Source organism: Solea senegalensis, linkage group LG13, assembly GCF_019176455.1.
Source record: "Solea senegalensis isolate Sse05_10M linkage group LG13, IFAPA_SoseM_1, whole genome shotgun sequence".
Classification (NCBI taxonomy): domain Eukaryota; kingdom Metazoa; phylum Chordata; class Actinopteri; order Pleuronectiformes; family Soleidae; genus Solea; species Solea senegalensis.
Window position 1 is genome coordinate 2066931 of NC_058033.1, and position 15105 is coordinate 2082035.

The 15105-nt window shown below is 39.3% G+C and overlaps 1 protein-coding gene across 3 annotated transcripts; it reads right to left on the reverse strand.

Moving 5' to 3' along the window:
• Positions 1-7906: 7906 nt before the first annotated feature.
• Positions 7907-15034, reverse strand: LOC122780037 (mitochondrial fission factor). Of its 3 annotated transcripts, XM_044042802.1 has the most exons (8): positions 14954-15034; positions 13977-14150; positions 13052-13176; positions 12791-12891; positions 11124-11321; positions 9721-9804; positions 8876-8948; positions 7907-8779 (listed from the first exon to the last, which is right to left on the reverse strand). In XM_044042802.1, the coding sequence occupies exons 2-8, from the start codon at positions 14143-14145 to the stop codon at positions 8648-8650; spliced, it is 882 nt and encodes a 293-aa protein (XP_043898737.1). In that variant the 5' UTR covers positions 14146-14150; positions 14954-15034; the 3' UTR covers positions 7907-8647. The 3 variants fall into 3 exon arrangements, with proteins under 3 accessions (XP_043898737.1, XP_043898736.1, XP_043898738.1); XM_044042801.1 differs by lacking the exon at positions 14954-15034 and having other exon boundaries at positions 13977-14384; XM_044042803.1 differs by lacking the exons at positions 11124-11321; positions 14954-15034 and having other exon boundaries at positions 13977-14384.
• Between the last annotated feature and the right edge of the window lie 71 nt (positions 15035-15105).

A 15105-nucleotide genomic window follows, 5' to 3' on the forward strand; every position in this document is an offset into this window, starting at 1 on the left:
TTTCCAGTGAGGGTAAAAAATAATTATTTTTAAAAAAGTTGGGAGTCTACTGCAAACCAAAAAAAAATGTTGGACCAAAGATGTTTCATGTCAGAAGGTCAGCAGGATCATTTCACCCAGAACATCATGATTGGGAATGCACTGATATGTACTTAGACCACTACTAAAACTCAGCAGCTGAAATTGATCGTTGTTTTTTTTCTTCTCCACTACATAGATTTACAATCCTCAAACAATACATTTTTCTTTTTTATTTCACCATTGTCCTGGTGTCCACTGCCACATTAGTATTGGTTAAAGGTCCAATATGCAACACCGAAACCAAATCGACCGCAGCGGTTAGTGCCACTTACCTCCTGTAGCTGTTTTAACTAAGTGACGCTGATGTGATGAACTCCTAAGTCACCGAAATGTGATATCTATTGATGACACATTTGATATTAAGCGATTCAAGGGAACTTCAGTACCACAATATAAAAGGGCTAGAGCACTCATTACAGAAATGCCCGACTAATACTAACTTTGCTCTTATAGCTTTTGGAAGCAGATCGTACGGGACGTCCTCAACTCTGAGCTTTTTATAAATCTTAGAGTTCATGGAAGCATGGTAAAGAAAAAAAAAACATGGTAAACAACCTCATTTCAATGCAGCATATTCAAATCTCCTGCTGTGCTCGGATGCCAAAACAGAATGCAACACAGCATTTACAGAGATGATATTTGTTTTCTGATTTTGTGAGGCAGTTACATATTGGACCTTTTTTTAAAAAAAAAAAGTTGAAAGTTTTTTTAAAATATACTTTCCAATGTACTGTAAAATGACCATTGTTTGCTCTTAAAAACCTGTTGTTTGCAAAATTGTTTGCTCTTAATAACAAGGCCTAAGGTGAATCAATGCAGGCCGTGCTTTGAAATGTGGGTGCAAAATGTGTAACTTCTGTTTCATTCCAGTATCAAACACATTTCATCGATTGTTCACATTATAAGCAGCAGCATTTCACTAAACAGATGTACTTTCTTCATAGATTTGGAAGATGAATATGCCCAGTGTACAAATCATTCGGACCATTTCACTTTTCTATCATGTTTATCAAATCTAAGTAATTGTCAACAATTTTGATGATTAGTTCATCGGTATCAGTGTTTGTAGAGTTAAAAAAATAAGCGCTCTGTGTTTTCAGCTTCTTAAATGTGAATATGTTGTGGTTTCTTTGCTCCATGTGACAAAAAAAAATCATTAAAATTGAATCATTTTTGGTCTGTGAACAAAATAAGACATTTGAAAACATCAATATAACATTTTTACAACCCTGTCTCACATTCATGGATGAAACAACTTATTGATTCGTTGAGAAAATAATCAACAGATGTATTTAGAGTTTTTGAAATCTAGCCAGTGTGTTACTCTAATAAAAGGACCGAAAAAACTTGCATATATTCACATTTGAATTCACAGTCGGAGCTGAATCGATAACTCTCAAAATACACGCCAACCAATTTTCTGTTCATGAGTAGTTTGAGTTCTACTGCAGTGTTGTGACGACTCTTATTATTGTTCCCAAGGCACCGCTGCACTGTGAAAAGCTGTTTCCTTCTCTTCCATCATCTACGATGTGACTTGTTTTATCCACTCCTGTCACAGAGACCTGCCGTGACGGCTCATATCAGTGAGGACCTGCAGAAGTGAAGAATTTCAGCACCTGTGTTTGTCTTTACCGGGCACTTGAGTCATTAACAGCATCCTTTCTGTTTTTTCAATAATGTGACAAAAAGCTGGCACAGAGTTTTCAAGGGGACTGATGCTGAAAATCAAAATAGTCCAATGTCAGTGTCTTTATTGTGGTGATTATAATTTTTTTTTTTTGAAGCCATTATATTTTCTGTATGTTTCTATACATGCTGTTTAATGTTGCCATTGCTGTACAATCACAGTTCACAGAAAACAATATTCATCTCATAGTTTCTTGTACTATGGTGTAAAGTCATTTAGTTTTCTCTCTCTGACCGACTCCAAAATAACCAAATGATTGTTATGATATAATATAAATGAGTTAAGTTAGTGTGAATTAATTCTTTTCTTAAATAAATTAATGAAGAGACTGGTTGTTCCTTGTTTTATGTCTAAATGAGCTCAGTTAGCGTTGACCAGAGACCACAAACACAAAACATAGCATGTGCATGTGGCAGGTTGTGTTCCACAACCGTACGACTGCTGTCATGGATGTTTAGAACTTCTTTATCCTTGCGGTCTAAAGTTGTAGGTTCAAACCCTTCCATCTATTTTTGTTTATTTGAAACTTCAGATTCTGATAAAACACCGAGGAAATACTTTGTTACATTGACGAGATGAAGTTGAAAAGTCCAACAATGAAATAACACTTAAAACTTGTGAGCCAGTGAATGGAAAATCAAACAAAAAGCGTCCTGTAACAACACATGTAAACATATAGCCACGGTCAATTAAATAAACCATTAAATTGATCATTTTAACCTTGTCATTATACTTTTCAGCTTACTGTATTCACTATCGGTTGTTTTTGCCATTTATGTATTACGAGTTCGAATTACATAGATTTATTCATTATGGAGTGTTCCATGTAGACATTTCTACGGTGGCCCTGAAGTACAAATCACCACCACAAATAGGAAGAAAACACAACGAGGAAAAGTGGACTCCTCCTTGCTGAGTGCGGTCCGCGCCCTCCCCTCTCGATAAATCTAATTGGAATCATCCACTTCCTGTTTGCCACTCGGACCTTCCACGCGCGCACGCGGAGCCAGCAGGAGCACGAGCAGCGTGGACTAACGTATGGTAAGTGCTGTTTAAAAATGATCCACACATTTCTTAGACTTTCTGTTGACGCTCTGTTCACACTTGTTGTTAACATCCGACCTCAGTGATCCGATCACAGGTGTTCAGATTACACCTGCGACTGACAATGTGACGTCATGGCTCCACAGCAAATACACAATCACCGTCTAACCATGTACGTGTGGTCAATGCGATAGTATGTCTTTAAAACTGTCCTAATATGAACTTTTCGAGTATAGAATGTCATAAATATAAAGTGTCCACATATGTCATCAAAAAACTGTCCAAAATATCAAAGAATGTCCTCAACAAAAAATGTCAATATACCATTAAAAACTGTTATCTAGTCTGGCCAGTAGGGGGCAGGTTAAGTAAAACAAAATGATAAGGAGCAGTGGTTTAGTAGAATTTCAAAATAAAAGTGTCCGTGTTGATATCGACCAATATATAGTAAACAATAAAAAGGTTTAAATGTATTTGACTAATTTTTTTCACTCATTTACTGTAATGACCACATTTTAACAACTGGACACTACTTTGTCTCATCATGTCACATGACTGAAGACCTCCAAACAGCTGCAGTTAAAGGCACAGTTCATGTGATTTGAAGCATTGTTGAATGAGGACATTATCATCGGAATTTAGGGCAATAAGAAAAAACCCCCAAAAAAACAAGCGATGACTTTACAGTGAAGAGTAAAAAGACACATGACACACAACTGACAATGGCAGCAAACTTTGTCTGTAACTGAAACGTTTGCAGACATTAATCAGTGGACAGTTGACTGTCACTTAATACACCAGAATCCTCTGTTAAATACTGAGATTTTTAAATGTTTAATGTTTTCAGGATTTTTAAAGTCTTTGTAACTGATCTACAGCCTTGTTTGGACCAGGACCATGAGCCAGCAGGACCTGGAGGAGGACCTGGAGGAGGACCTGGAGGAGGACCGGGAGGAGGACGAGGAGCAGCGCGGACAAACGTGTAGTAACTGCTGCTTAAAAATGATCCACACATTTCTTAGACGTTCTGTTGACGCTCTGTTCACACCTGCTGTTAACATCCCATCTGAGTGATCCGATCACAGGTGTTCAGATTACACCTGCTGCTGCTAATGTGATGTCACTGCTCCATATGTAAATACACACAAACCAAAAAATTATTTAGTTTTAATTATTTCTTTGTTATAAGGAGCAAAGAAACTGGAAAAGAAAAAAACAATCGATTATTAAAGTACTTGATTTAGTAATCGTTTATTAATAATAATAATAATAATAATAATAATAATAATAATAATAATAATTTTTTTAAATCATCAGAGACCCCATGATACAAGTAATCAAGATATTTGTGAAATCACATGAAATGTTCATGTATTTATTTATCTATTTATTTATTTATTTATTCAATGCTAATCCACAAAAATGTTTGACGTTTATTTGTAACAGCAGTTCAAAAAATATACGCTAAAAATAATTAATAACAATCTGTCCTTGGGGCTCATTTACTCCTGTGGTCATGTGCTATCCCATTACAATCCCATCACAGACAATATGCATTTTTAGGGATTGTTGGACTTTTTGACCATATCCAATATGCCCATATATCACAGTGCTGGGGCCGATATCAATACCAATATATATGTCTTTCCTTTGCACAACTGCAGAGTTCATTAAGTCTCTTCTCTAGTCAAAATAACAGACTATGTTTCATACTTATGTCGCAGCACATGTGGATATGAAATATCTTTATTGTGCAAAATAAATAAGCAGAAAAAACAGCTGTGCAGGCAACTGAAACTTTTTCAGTCTACTATTATAGTCATTAGTCAGATCCCATAAAACCTTTCAAAGCCAATATCTGCCCATACCGATAATATCGTCATATCCCCACACATTTTAATGTCGGGTGTAAACTAACAACATCTTTTGTTCTCAACAAACTAGGGCTGAAACTCAAACTTGTTTTTTAAAGACTTAAATCAAGCTTTATGATTTTACAGCTTCTTAAATGGCAACATGTTCTGCTTGAAATCATTCAAACTCAATCATTTTCGCTTTGTGGACAAAACAACACATTTGACAACATCATTTCCACCTTTGAAAAACCCTTGTCAACATTTGAGCACATTTTATGGACCAAACCATCACTCTTTCACCCGTCATTTCATCACCTCACACGGACGATGTTAACAGCACTTGTCAACAGAGCCTCTGTTTAATGTGTGCACGTCATTTTTACATCGTTAACAGGTGAAAACTATGGAAGACACAAAGTGACAAAATTCAATCAATAAATTCACCTTTAAATAATGACTCAAATGTGTCATTCATTCATATTGGAATTAAATACATACATGTCTTATTAAATGTGACATTCATTCAAATACCAATTCATTTCATGTAAAAAAAAACAAAAACATAGAATTAATTGACTATTGAATGAATAATTTGGTCCTGTGTTGCAGTGCACCATCAATTGATTTGAGGCTGATCAAATCAATTCATCATGCACTGCAACACAGGACCATGGAATCATTCATCAAATACTCAATTAACTCTTTATGTTTTTTTGGGTTTTTTTTTTACATGAAATGAATTGGTATTTGAATGAATGTCACATTTAATAAGACATGTATGTGTTTAATTCCAATTTGAATGAATGACACATTTGAGTCATTATTTAATGGTGTATTTATTGACTGAATTTTGCCACTTGCACTCCTCCATAGTTTTCACCTGTTAACAATGTAAAAATGATGTGCACACATTAATCACACAGAAGTCTAATTGATGTGTTGATCATTTTTAAGCATCAGTTACTGGACACCGGTACCCTGACTGTGTGGTCAACAGTCCAGAGAGTGGACCCCTGTCAATTTTTTAAATGTTTTTATGGCTTTTTTTTGGCCAAAAATGTGAAATAAAATGATATAACCCCCTCCTGTCATCTGTGTGGGGGGCCGGGGGAGCACAGCCCAGCCCCAGCCTCCCACCATTACAGTGGGAGCACGCGCGTAGCTTGGCCCCGGCGCCGGGGCCAGGCATTCGAAGCGTCTGGATTTGAACCAGCCACAGCCGGACTGGCACAACCTTGCGGTTGCGGACAAACCCACCACACCACAAACCCTACTACGGTTTGGAGAAGAGCTCTGGGCGGTTTTGAGTTTTCACTTTGGATGTGGAACCTTAAACCTTGGAGTATAAAGGAATTGAACTCTCAACGTCAGGATTGAAAGGCAGCTCTCTAACCAGTTGAGCTAACTGTCCACACTCTTCCTCATGTTTTCTCAGACTTATTTACTATCTGCGTTGAATTTTGTGCATAAAAAGTTGCTTCATCTGAGATTCGAACCTCTGACCTTAGGAACTCTAGTCTTTGACTTAAACATGTGAGCTATATGTCCTCGCTGGTGTGTGCCAAACTTTGGAAGTCTTTCAATAATAGATTACCCATGACTTCAAAGACCTCAGACTGATGAGATATTTAAGGATGTCTGTCTGGCATCCTTGGCCTGATATTTGGTGTAGTGGTTAGTGCTCTTGCCTTTGAAACAAGAAGACCTGGGTTCGAGACCCACTTGGAACAAGCATCTTACTGTGTGGAGTTTTTCATGTTCTCCCTGTGTGTGTGGCTTTTCTCCGGGACTCAGTGCCAAGCTCAGCTGTCATAGGATGATAGGCGGGATAACCGCGGATTGTTCGCTGCTGTATTCAAAACATCCAATACAGTGATGAGGTCAGTTTCCACTTCAGGTAAGATTCGAACCCCTGACCATAGGAATGCCAGTCCTTGTCTGAACCATGTGAGCTATTTGTATTTGCATGCTTTCGTGTCCAATTTGGAAGTCTTTCAATAATAGAACTCATGACTTCGAAAAACGTCAGACTGATGAAATATTTAAGAACGTCTGTCCTTCGTCATGCACAACATGGTTGGTGTAGTGGTTAGTGCTCTTGCCTTTGAAACAATAAGACCTGGGTTCGAGACCCACTTGGAACAAGCATCTTACTGTGTGGAGTTTTTCATGTTCTCCCCGTGTGTGTGTGGCTTTTCACCGGGTTCTCTGGCTTCCTCCCACACTGCATCAATCGTCCACTGCGTTGTCCTCCACTGAAGGGACTCAGTGCCAAGCTCAGCTGTCATAGGGTGATAGGCAGGATAACCGTGGATTGTTCGCTGCTGTATTCAAAACATCCAGTACAGTGATGAGGTCAATTTCCACTTGAACATTCACTTCAGGTAAGATTCGAACCCCTGACCATAGGAATGCCAGTCCTTGTCTGAACCATGTGAGCTATTAGTATTCGCATGCTTTTTCGTCCAATTTGGAAGTCTTTCAATAATAGAACTCATGACTTCAAAAAAAAAACGTCAGACTGATGAAATATTTAAGAACGTCTGTCCTTCATCATGCATAACATGGTTGGTGTAGTGGTTAGTGCTCTTGCCTTTGAAACAAGAAGACCTGGGTTCAAAACCCACTTGGAACAATCATCTTTCTGCATGGAGTTTCTCATGTTCTCCCTGTGTGTGTGGCTTTTCTCTGGCTTCCTCCCAGAGTCCATCAATCATCTACCGCTTTGTCCACCACCAGAGGGTGGTGGGGGGTGCAGTCCCAAGCTCAGCTGTCATAGGGTGATAGGTGGCGTTCACCCTGGACAATTCGCCAGTCCTTTCAAAACATGCATTAAGAGGATTAGGTGAATTTACACACTGTTCCAGTTAAACATTCACTAGATGTAAGATTCGAACCCCCATAGGAACTCCAGTCTTTCTCTTAGAACTACTCTCGTTGTAGCTACTGAGATGCAGAGCATCCACTGTGCCAGAGGGGGAGCTGTGTATCTGAGAGCTGGCCTACCAATTACGTCACTTCCAGGTACCTGGCCAATCACAATCCACGTTCTGGGGGTGTGATTTTGGTCTGGAACCATGAAAACAAGTTAATATATGTAAGAAGACCTCCATAACTAACATATATGTGCGATACAAGCATTCAATGTCACCTTTAATGAGAGTAGCCATTTTGAAAAGGCCAAAAATAAAAACCCGCAACAACAAATCACCACACAAATGAATTATTTCAACATATCGCCTACTTTTATTTTATAAACATAGTTACACACATTTACATACAATTCTATAACTTTGGGAGAAAATATTCTTTATCTTTAATGTCCACATTAAACACCTCACACAAGAGGGCGCTTTAATGCAGCGATCAAAAGTGCATGCAGTCAGAAAAACACTGTATGTGCATTGTATTATATTGATTATAATACAAATCATCAATCACTGTCACTGAATTCTTAATGTACATTTTAAACAGTGTGATAAACCTCACAAAACCTGTAACAGTTCACCTCGAATAAATAATGTAAAAAAAAAAAAAATGACTTTAGTGTCTGGAAGGAGCTGAGCATCATTTGCTCCAAACTGAACTCACTTTACACAGCCACACAACTTCAGTGCATAATTCAGTGCTCTGATTCTTATTGTTATCGTTGAGTTGAGTGGACATGCATATACGAGAGTTGGACTTGAATATCCCTCACATCCAAATGTGTAACGTAGCCTTCATTTAACTTCAAAACTCAAACGTAGTAAAGAGGAGTAAGGAAAAACAACATTTCATTGATTGAACACTAATACAAATTGAAATATAATGATTTTATCTTCAATTCCTGCCAAATGAAAATCATTTCAGCTAAAACTGGACTGTTACTTTTCATGGCCAAATCACCAGGAGGATTGTGGGTAACAGTGAGTACCTACTGTCAGTGGTCAGAGCTACAGGACGTTGACAGCGGTTCACCGGCGTGTGTTGTGTGTTATCTGCGGATCCACAGCCAGGCGTTGAGCAGACACGCAGAGAACAACAAGGAGAAGAGGATGACTTCAGTGCTCCTGTGTTCAGAGTTGTGCCGCTCCAGCGCCGCCAGCCTGCGGCTCATTTTCATCACCTTCAACATAAGAGAGCCACAGAGTTAGACGGAGGCCAGGAGACAGACGCAGGAAGTGACAAACAATGAGGGGAAACGGGCTTTTCCACTGCCCACCTGTCTCCGCAGGATGATGAACTCAACAGCTGCAGCTCCTCCCTCCTCTTCTGGGCTCCAGGTATCCATCGCCCTGGACACAGACACAGAAACTCCCTGAGACTGAGCAAAACTTTCATATAAAGTCATCACCTGGACACCAGCTTAGACAGAAGCAGGGGAGTGTGTTCAGCCAAACTCAAAGGATGATATTAAACCACTACAATCAGCAGGGTGAAAACTGGACTAGTGAAAAGGATATAAACTATTAACATCAACCATATCTTGTAAAGATGAGTGTGAGAGAGAAAAATAAGAAGATAACGTGGAGTTTGTATGAGAGTGGTCCACAGACAATCAGATCAAAGAACGTCTCTCAGGTCCATCAAAGCTGCCTCCAAACTTTTAATATCTTTTCCTAAACGACGTAAGCTCACATTTTTCTGATTGTACGACAACCGATTCATCTGTATTTGTTGTCAGAAAATGTTGATCAGTGTTTCCCAAACCTGGGAATAATGATGTTCTCATGATTAATCTAGTCTAATCTAATCAGTCATGAGTTCTAATGATTTCAAAAATCTGAAAAGCTTGTTTTAATTATCAAAAAAACCTCTAAAGCAAATCAAATATCAAAATAGTTCATTTATTAATCGATTAATAATCGAATAATCGTTCAACAGCGTGATTGACAGCTCCAATAGGAGACGTCTGTGACCTTCCAAAACATCAACATGGCACCGGCTGACCTGCTTCAAAAACAGGCTCAGATTCTTGTGGGTGACGTCATCACCCGTTGTCACATAATGACTCGAAAGTGACGTTAGTTTCATACACACACTCACATCGTTCCTTCCCTCAGTCACCTGTTCTCGCCGTGCTCCACGTGTGCTGAAGCAGGAATCTCCGGCGTGACCCGCGCTGGTGGCGGCCTCTCTTGGCTGCTAAATCTTTTCATCCAACAAGACAGAAAAAAATCAAACAAAAACAAAGCGCAGTCTGAGCCCGAGAGCCCCCGACAACATGACACACAACCCGCAAAGAGGAAGCCAGGCGATTAGAGACGACGAGGACCGTGTTAGTCAACAACAAAACAGGTGAGGAGATGTGATGAGACAAAGTGACGTCGAGTTAAAGGTGCTTCAGCTTTGAATTTAAAGCAAAGTAGTAACATGTCTTCATCTGCATGCACTCGCTGGTTAGTTCCTCCACTGCAGAAGCAGAGATGTTGTGAAATAAAGAGGATTCTTTCCCCGTCTCCACAGCAGAGAACGTTGTCAGGCCAGAGGTGAGTGATTTCAGCCAAAGCAAAGATTAAAACCTCAACAATTAAGTTACTGTGATGCATTTGCTGTGAGCTGCATGACTGAAGCCAAGAGTGACGGATGATTTGAGCTCAAAATCAGTGGAGACAACACATAGACAAACCTAAGAAACAAAACAAAAAGATACGTAAACAGATTAAAGTGGGAAGAAAGAACTCACTCAGGAACAATAGTGACATCTATGTGTGGCTGATATTACAGTACATTTAAAATGTAATCTGCGTAATCCGTGTAATAACTCTGTGTGGTTTCAGAGTCTAAAACGAAGATACGTCACCCTGAAAAATGTTAGTTTGCAATTTATCTGTCAGATTCTGCGATTGCAAGTTAATTTAAGATACATAATGTTTTAAGTTAAGACATTAAGCAACCTGGCTTCTTAAGGTTATGTATGTGATAAAGATCTTAAGTGCTTTCATTGTATTAATTGTATTTGGGTTTTTTTTAAATTGGCAACAAACATAGAGGAATAAAAAAATGAAACTATTAAATTGCAGTTATGAGATTTGCTAAATGTGTGATTTCACAAATCTACTTGTAAACTCCTCACTCGTAAATGAATAAATAACGGTTAGGACGTTTTAATCCATGTGTGCTTTTTTGTGACATTAATTATGTTTAACGTAATAATAAATAAATAGTTAAACCTTTGATTGTAGGCAGTGAACCCCCTGTCATATTTATATTTCAAATTGACTGTATAGCTTGTTTTTAAGCTCCATATCAGAAGTAATTTGCATCAAAACTAGCACTGAAAAACACTGATAATTTAGGAATAATGAGCCTGTGTGTGTTGGGAAAAGTAAGATAAAGGATTTCTAGATATACTGAGATGAGTTAATTGCTAGATATTGTCAAGAATGTTTTAAAATGTAACATCAAATGTATTTTTTAAAATGAAAACAGTGTGGTGTGAATGTAGCCCTCCCTTGGACAACTCACACCTGTATTTCTGCGTGACCGTCTGCAGGAGGCGCTGCGAAGCTTGTCGGCCCAGCTGCTTGGCAGCCTGCACCAAGGGGTGTGACGACAGGGAGCTGAGGGGGGAGGCGGGGGAAGACTGAGCCGGGATCTGAGGGCTGGTGGTCTGAGCGGTAAGGGACGCGGCGCTGTGCTCGCGTATGTGATGACCCGAACCTCGACTACAGTCGAGATAGATGAGGGGAGGCCGGAGGGAAGGAGGAGGAGAAGGAGAACATCAACTCAGAGACAAGGTAAAGGATTGAGTCAGAAAGGAAATTAACAACACAGGTACTATTTGGGATAGACGGGATCGGTGCTGGAGTGACCTAAGATTTTAAAATAAGGTTTAACATCAACAGCAGATCGTCCAAAAAAAAGGCAAAGTGAAAAAGAAAATAGATTAAACCTCTACTGAAGGTTCAAGAGTAATCTGTGTGCACCAATGTAATCAAGTCTCTTAAGGGTGAACAGGTTTTCAGTGTCTTTTATTACACTTTTTTGTAGTATTTGATCATTAAACAGCTTTTCTCAGATGAAGGACTTAAAGATAATCAACTACATATATGGACCAAAAAAATCAGCATCAGTCATCAGCTGCCCCGATAACTGATAACAGCCGGAAGAGTGTGGTGAACCTTCTAAATACAAATGTCTGTATTTGTATGGAATTAATGATTCATCAATTTGATGAGACAATAATTGATCAACACCCAGTTCACAACACAAGCAACAGAGCACAAACAGGCTTTACCTCTTGACTGTGTAATACACATCACTCCCAAAAACATCTGGATAGAATTGTTGTGTTAAAGGGCCACTTCAACAACTTTCAACATGAATATCAGCTTATTTTGGTCACTCTGGGAAACAATTGTCAAGCTGGAGGTTGCTGCAGAGTTGCATTGTGGGAAGTGTAGGTCCCCTGTCACTGTGTGACCGGCTTCACAAGGAGAAGTTGAAAAGTGTTGTACTGAAGACCCAACTGGAGGACAAGCCAGAAGACGTCCATAGTCCCTGAACTGGCAACCTACTTTACTGTCCACACACACACTCAGACAGGTCAAGCACTTGTTTCTCTGACAGTGTGGTGGGACGTGTGCCACCGGTGAAAATCAGAAACACCGTTCTACTGTAAATACCAGGGTATGAGATCGGAGTGGAGCTGAGAAAGTTTGACCAGAATGCACAGAAAATAAAAACAAAAAATAAATAATAATAATAATATTTAGAGTCATCTTATCTCTCACTCCATCATAATCTAATTTCACTAGACCAGTGTGTGAAGTATATGTGAGGAAGAGGAGGATGATGAGAGAGCAAATGATCTTACTAGGTTTAAATCTGCCTGCTGTGAAAAGTACACAACTGATTTTGCTCTTGCCTATTCACACCACTGTATTTTAACCCTGTTGATAACGGTATAACTTTAAGAGCTCAATATTCGATCACGTGGTACTTGGTATAAAACATTTGTTTTATAATGTAAATATCAGGAAAAAAAGGGATTTTTGTGTCTGTTGTGCTTCTGACAACCCAGCAAAGTAATGTTTTACTTTTGGCTGGCGTGAACATTTATTCTTTCATTATATGCGCCCCCAAAAATGATATTAAATAGCCCTGTTGCCAAGGCTAAACTTCCAGTACTTACGAGCTTGATGGGTGTCTGGTCAGTGCCTGTTTCTTCTTGGTCGGTGTGCCAGGTGGCGTCCTGCCAAAGCTTTGGTCACTGTAAGATCTGCGTATGGGACTCTGTCATACAGGAAACGACGTGTCAGGCATGTCAGGTTCTGTCACTTGCAAGCAACGCATGCTCAGGTGAAACATACTTTAAAAGTTGTTGAAGAAGTGTTTAAACATTTCAAATGTAGATGACAATCATTACAGAGGAACTCTCGTCATGCTCAGCTACCTGCAGTGCTTCTTTGTAGAAGACTTCTCCAGATGGACTCTCCCAGCACGGTTCCAGACCCATGGGACCACAGATCATCGGCTTGGACGGGCTAAACAGAGGCCTGGGGCTCATATCAGGGGCTTCTGTGGAGAAACATTATAAAGGAATGAAATTGAGTGAAATTATGCATGCAATTATTATTCTATCTAAAATAAGGAAAGCAGTTATTCCTCATAGACTTAGTCAGTATGATATTTTTATATATTTCTATACATGTTACCTATTTTTAACATTTATTGTGCTTCTACACTTCTATGTCTAAGTCTAAGTATTGCAAACAGCTTTTAAAAAGACATGACAGTCAAATACCATAATTACAAGATGTTTTATCGTACAAAAATGTGTTTTAATTGTGATTCATATTGTCATCATATTTCGTTTACTAAAGGTAAAAATCCTGCACACTGTTCATTGCTTTCATTCACTGTGGCTGCATTTACACTGCATGGTGCAAGTGATCCAATTCTGATATTTTCCTCCCATGTGGCACAAATTAGATATGACCCATGACAGTGTAAACAGGAAAAAAAGGACACGGATTCAGACATCTTCATATGTCAAGCTAGAATTTTGAAATTTCAAAACAACACATGGTTGGTGTAGGGGTTAGCACTCTTGCCTTTGCATCAAGAATATGTGGGTTCACAACCTGGTCTGAGCAGGGTCCAAAAACATGTAGCTTTTGGGATTAGGCAAATTGGACCTTCTAGAGTGAGTGTCAGAGTGACATTTTCAGGTCAGTAGCCACGCCCACCCTGTGGTTTGTATCCCCAACAGTTACACATTTTGTATTCTTGTTATGTCTTTGTTATTGTCTGTTGCTCTCAGGTGTACAGGAGTTCCAATAACTTATTTAACACACTTTTTTTTTTTTTTTAAGTACCTGTGTATGTCAGCCTTTCAGGGACCTGCATGGAATAAACTGGTGGGGGCTGCTCTCCTTCCTCCCTCTGCCACTGCTGCCTTGTGCTGACACTCAGGTGATCAGGAACACGCATGTTCTTATTGATGATCTCCATGAAAATCGGATCACAAATCAGGTCTTGGGACATTTTTCCTAAGTACAAATTGCATTAAATCGCCATGTGAAAACACATCATGCAAATTAATACGAGGCCATTTTTGTGATTAACTCCCCTCTACAATAAAAAAAAAGTGACACTGGTTTGGTGTGAACACAACTATTATTAACGGAATTTAACCCTTCTGTTACCATCCTGTTTGCGTCCCATTTGTGACATCTAGAAAATTCAAAAACTATGGACTGGCGATCTGAACTCTCCTGTGGAGGATAAAGCAGTAGAGGACGAACGGTTGGATAATGGAAAGCAGAGAAATAGAGCTTAGCACCCACTTGTTACAGACAAGATGCACTAGCGTGTTACAGTATAGTATAGTATAGTTAAAATAAAATTATTTTTTAATTTTTTTTGCCAATTCTAAAGCCAGAAATTCAAAATAAAAAGACATAAGAGAGTTTAGAGAAGTGCTATATGAAAGCCCCCCCAACAAATTCAGTGTAGGGCCCCATAAAGACTTGGACGGGCCTTGCCCACAGGAGCATTTTGTCTCGGGGCTCCCAAACTCCCTTGAAACGCCACTGGTTCTGGATTATACATTACTACTCTGGTACACATTTTAAAAACAGTCTGAGACAAACAGCACCCGTATCACTGTGACAGTGGACAACAAACACGTCAATGTCAAACGGCTAACAACACGAACGTCAGTTGACAGCAACAGGTTGTCGCGGCAGTTGACAGTTTCCGGTTACAGGAAACTCTGAAATGGCGACAAGAGGCGTTTGTTGTCCTTTACGTTAAAGTCATGGATGTTCAAAGTGTAACAAAATAAACAGACCTGAATACACAAAGTTCCTTTCTCTCTCTTGTCTTCAGCCTCGTCCTCTTCGTGAAAGTATTATATACGGTTGGTAACGATTTAGTGCAATATAGCGCCGCTGAGTGGTGAGGAGTATGAACTGCGGCCTACTTTATCATATAACAGTCCAG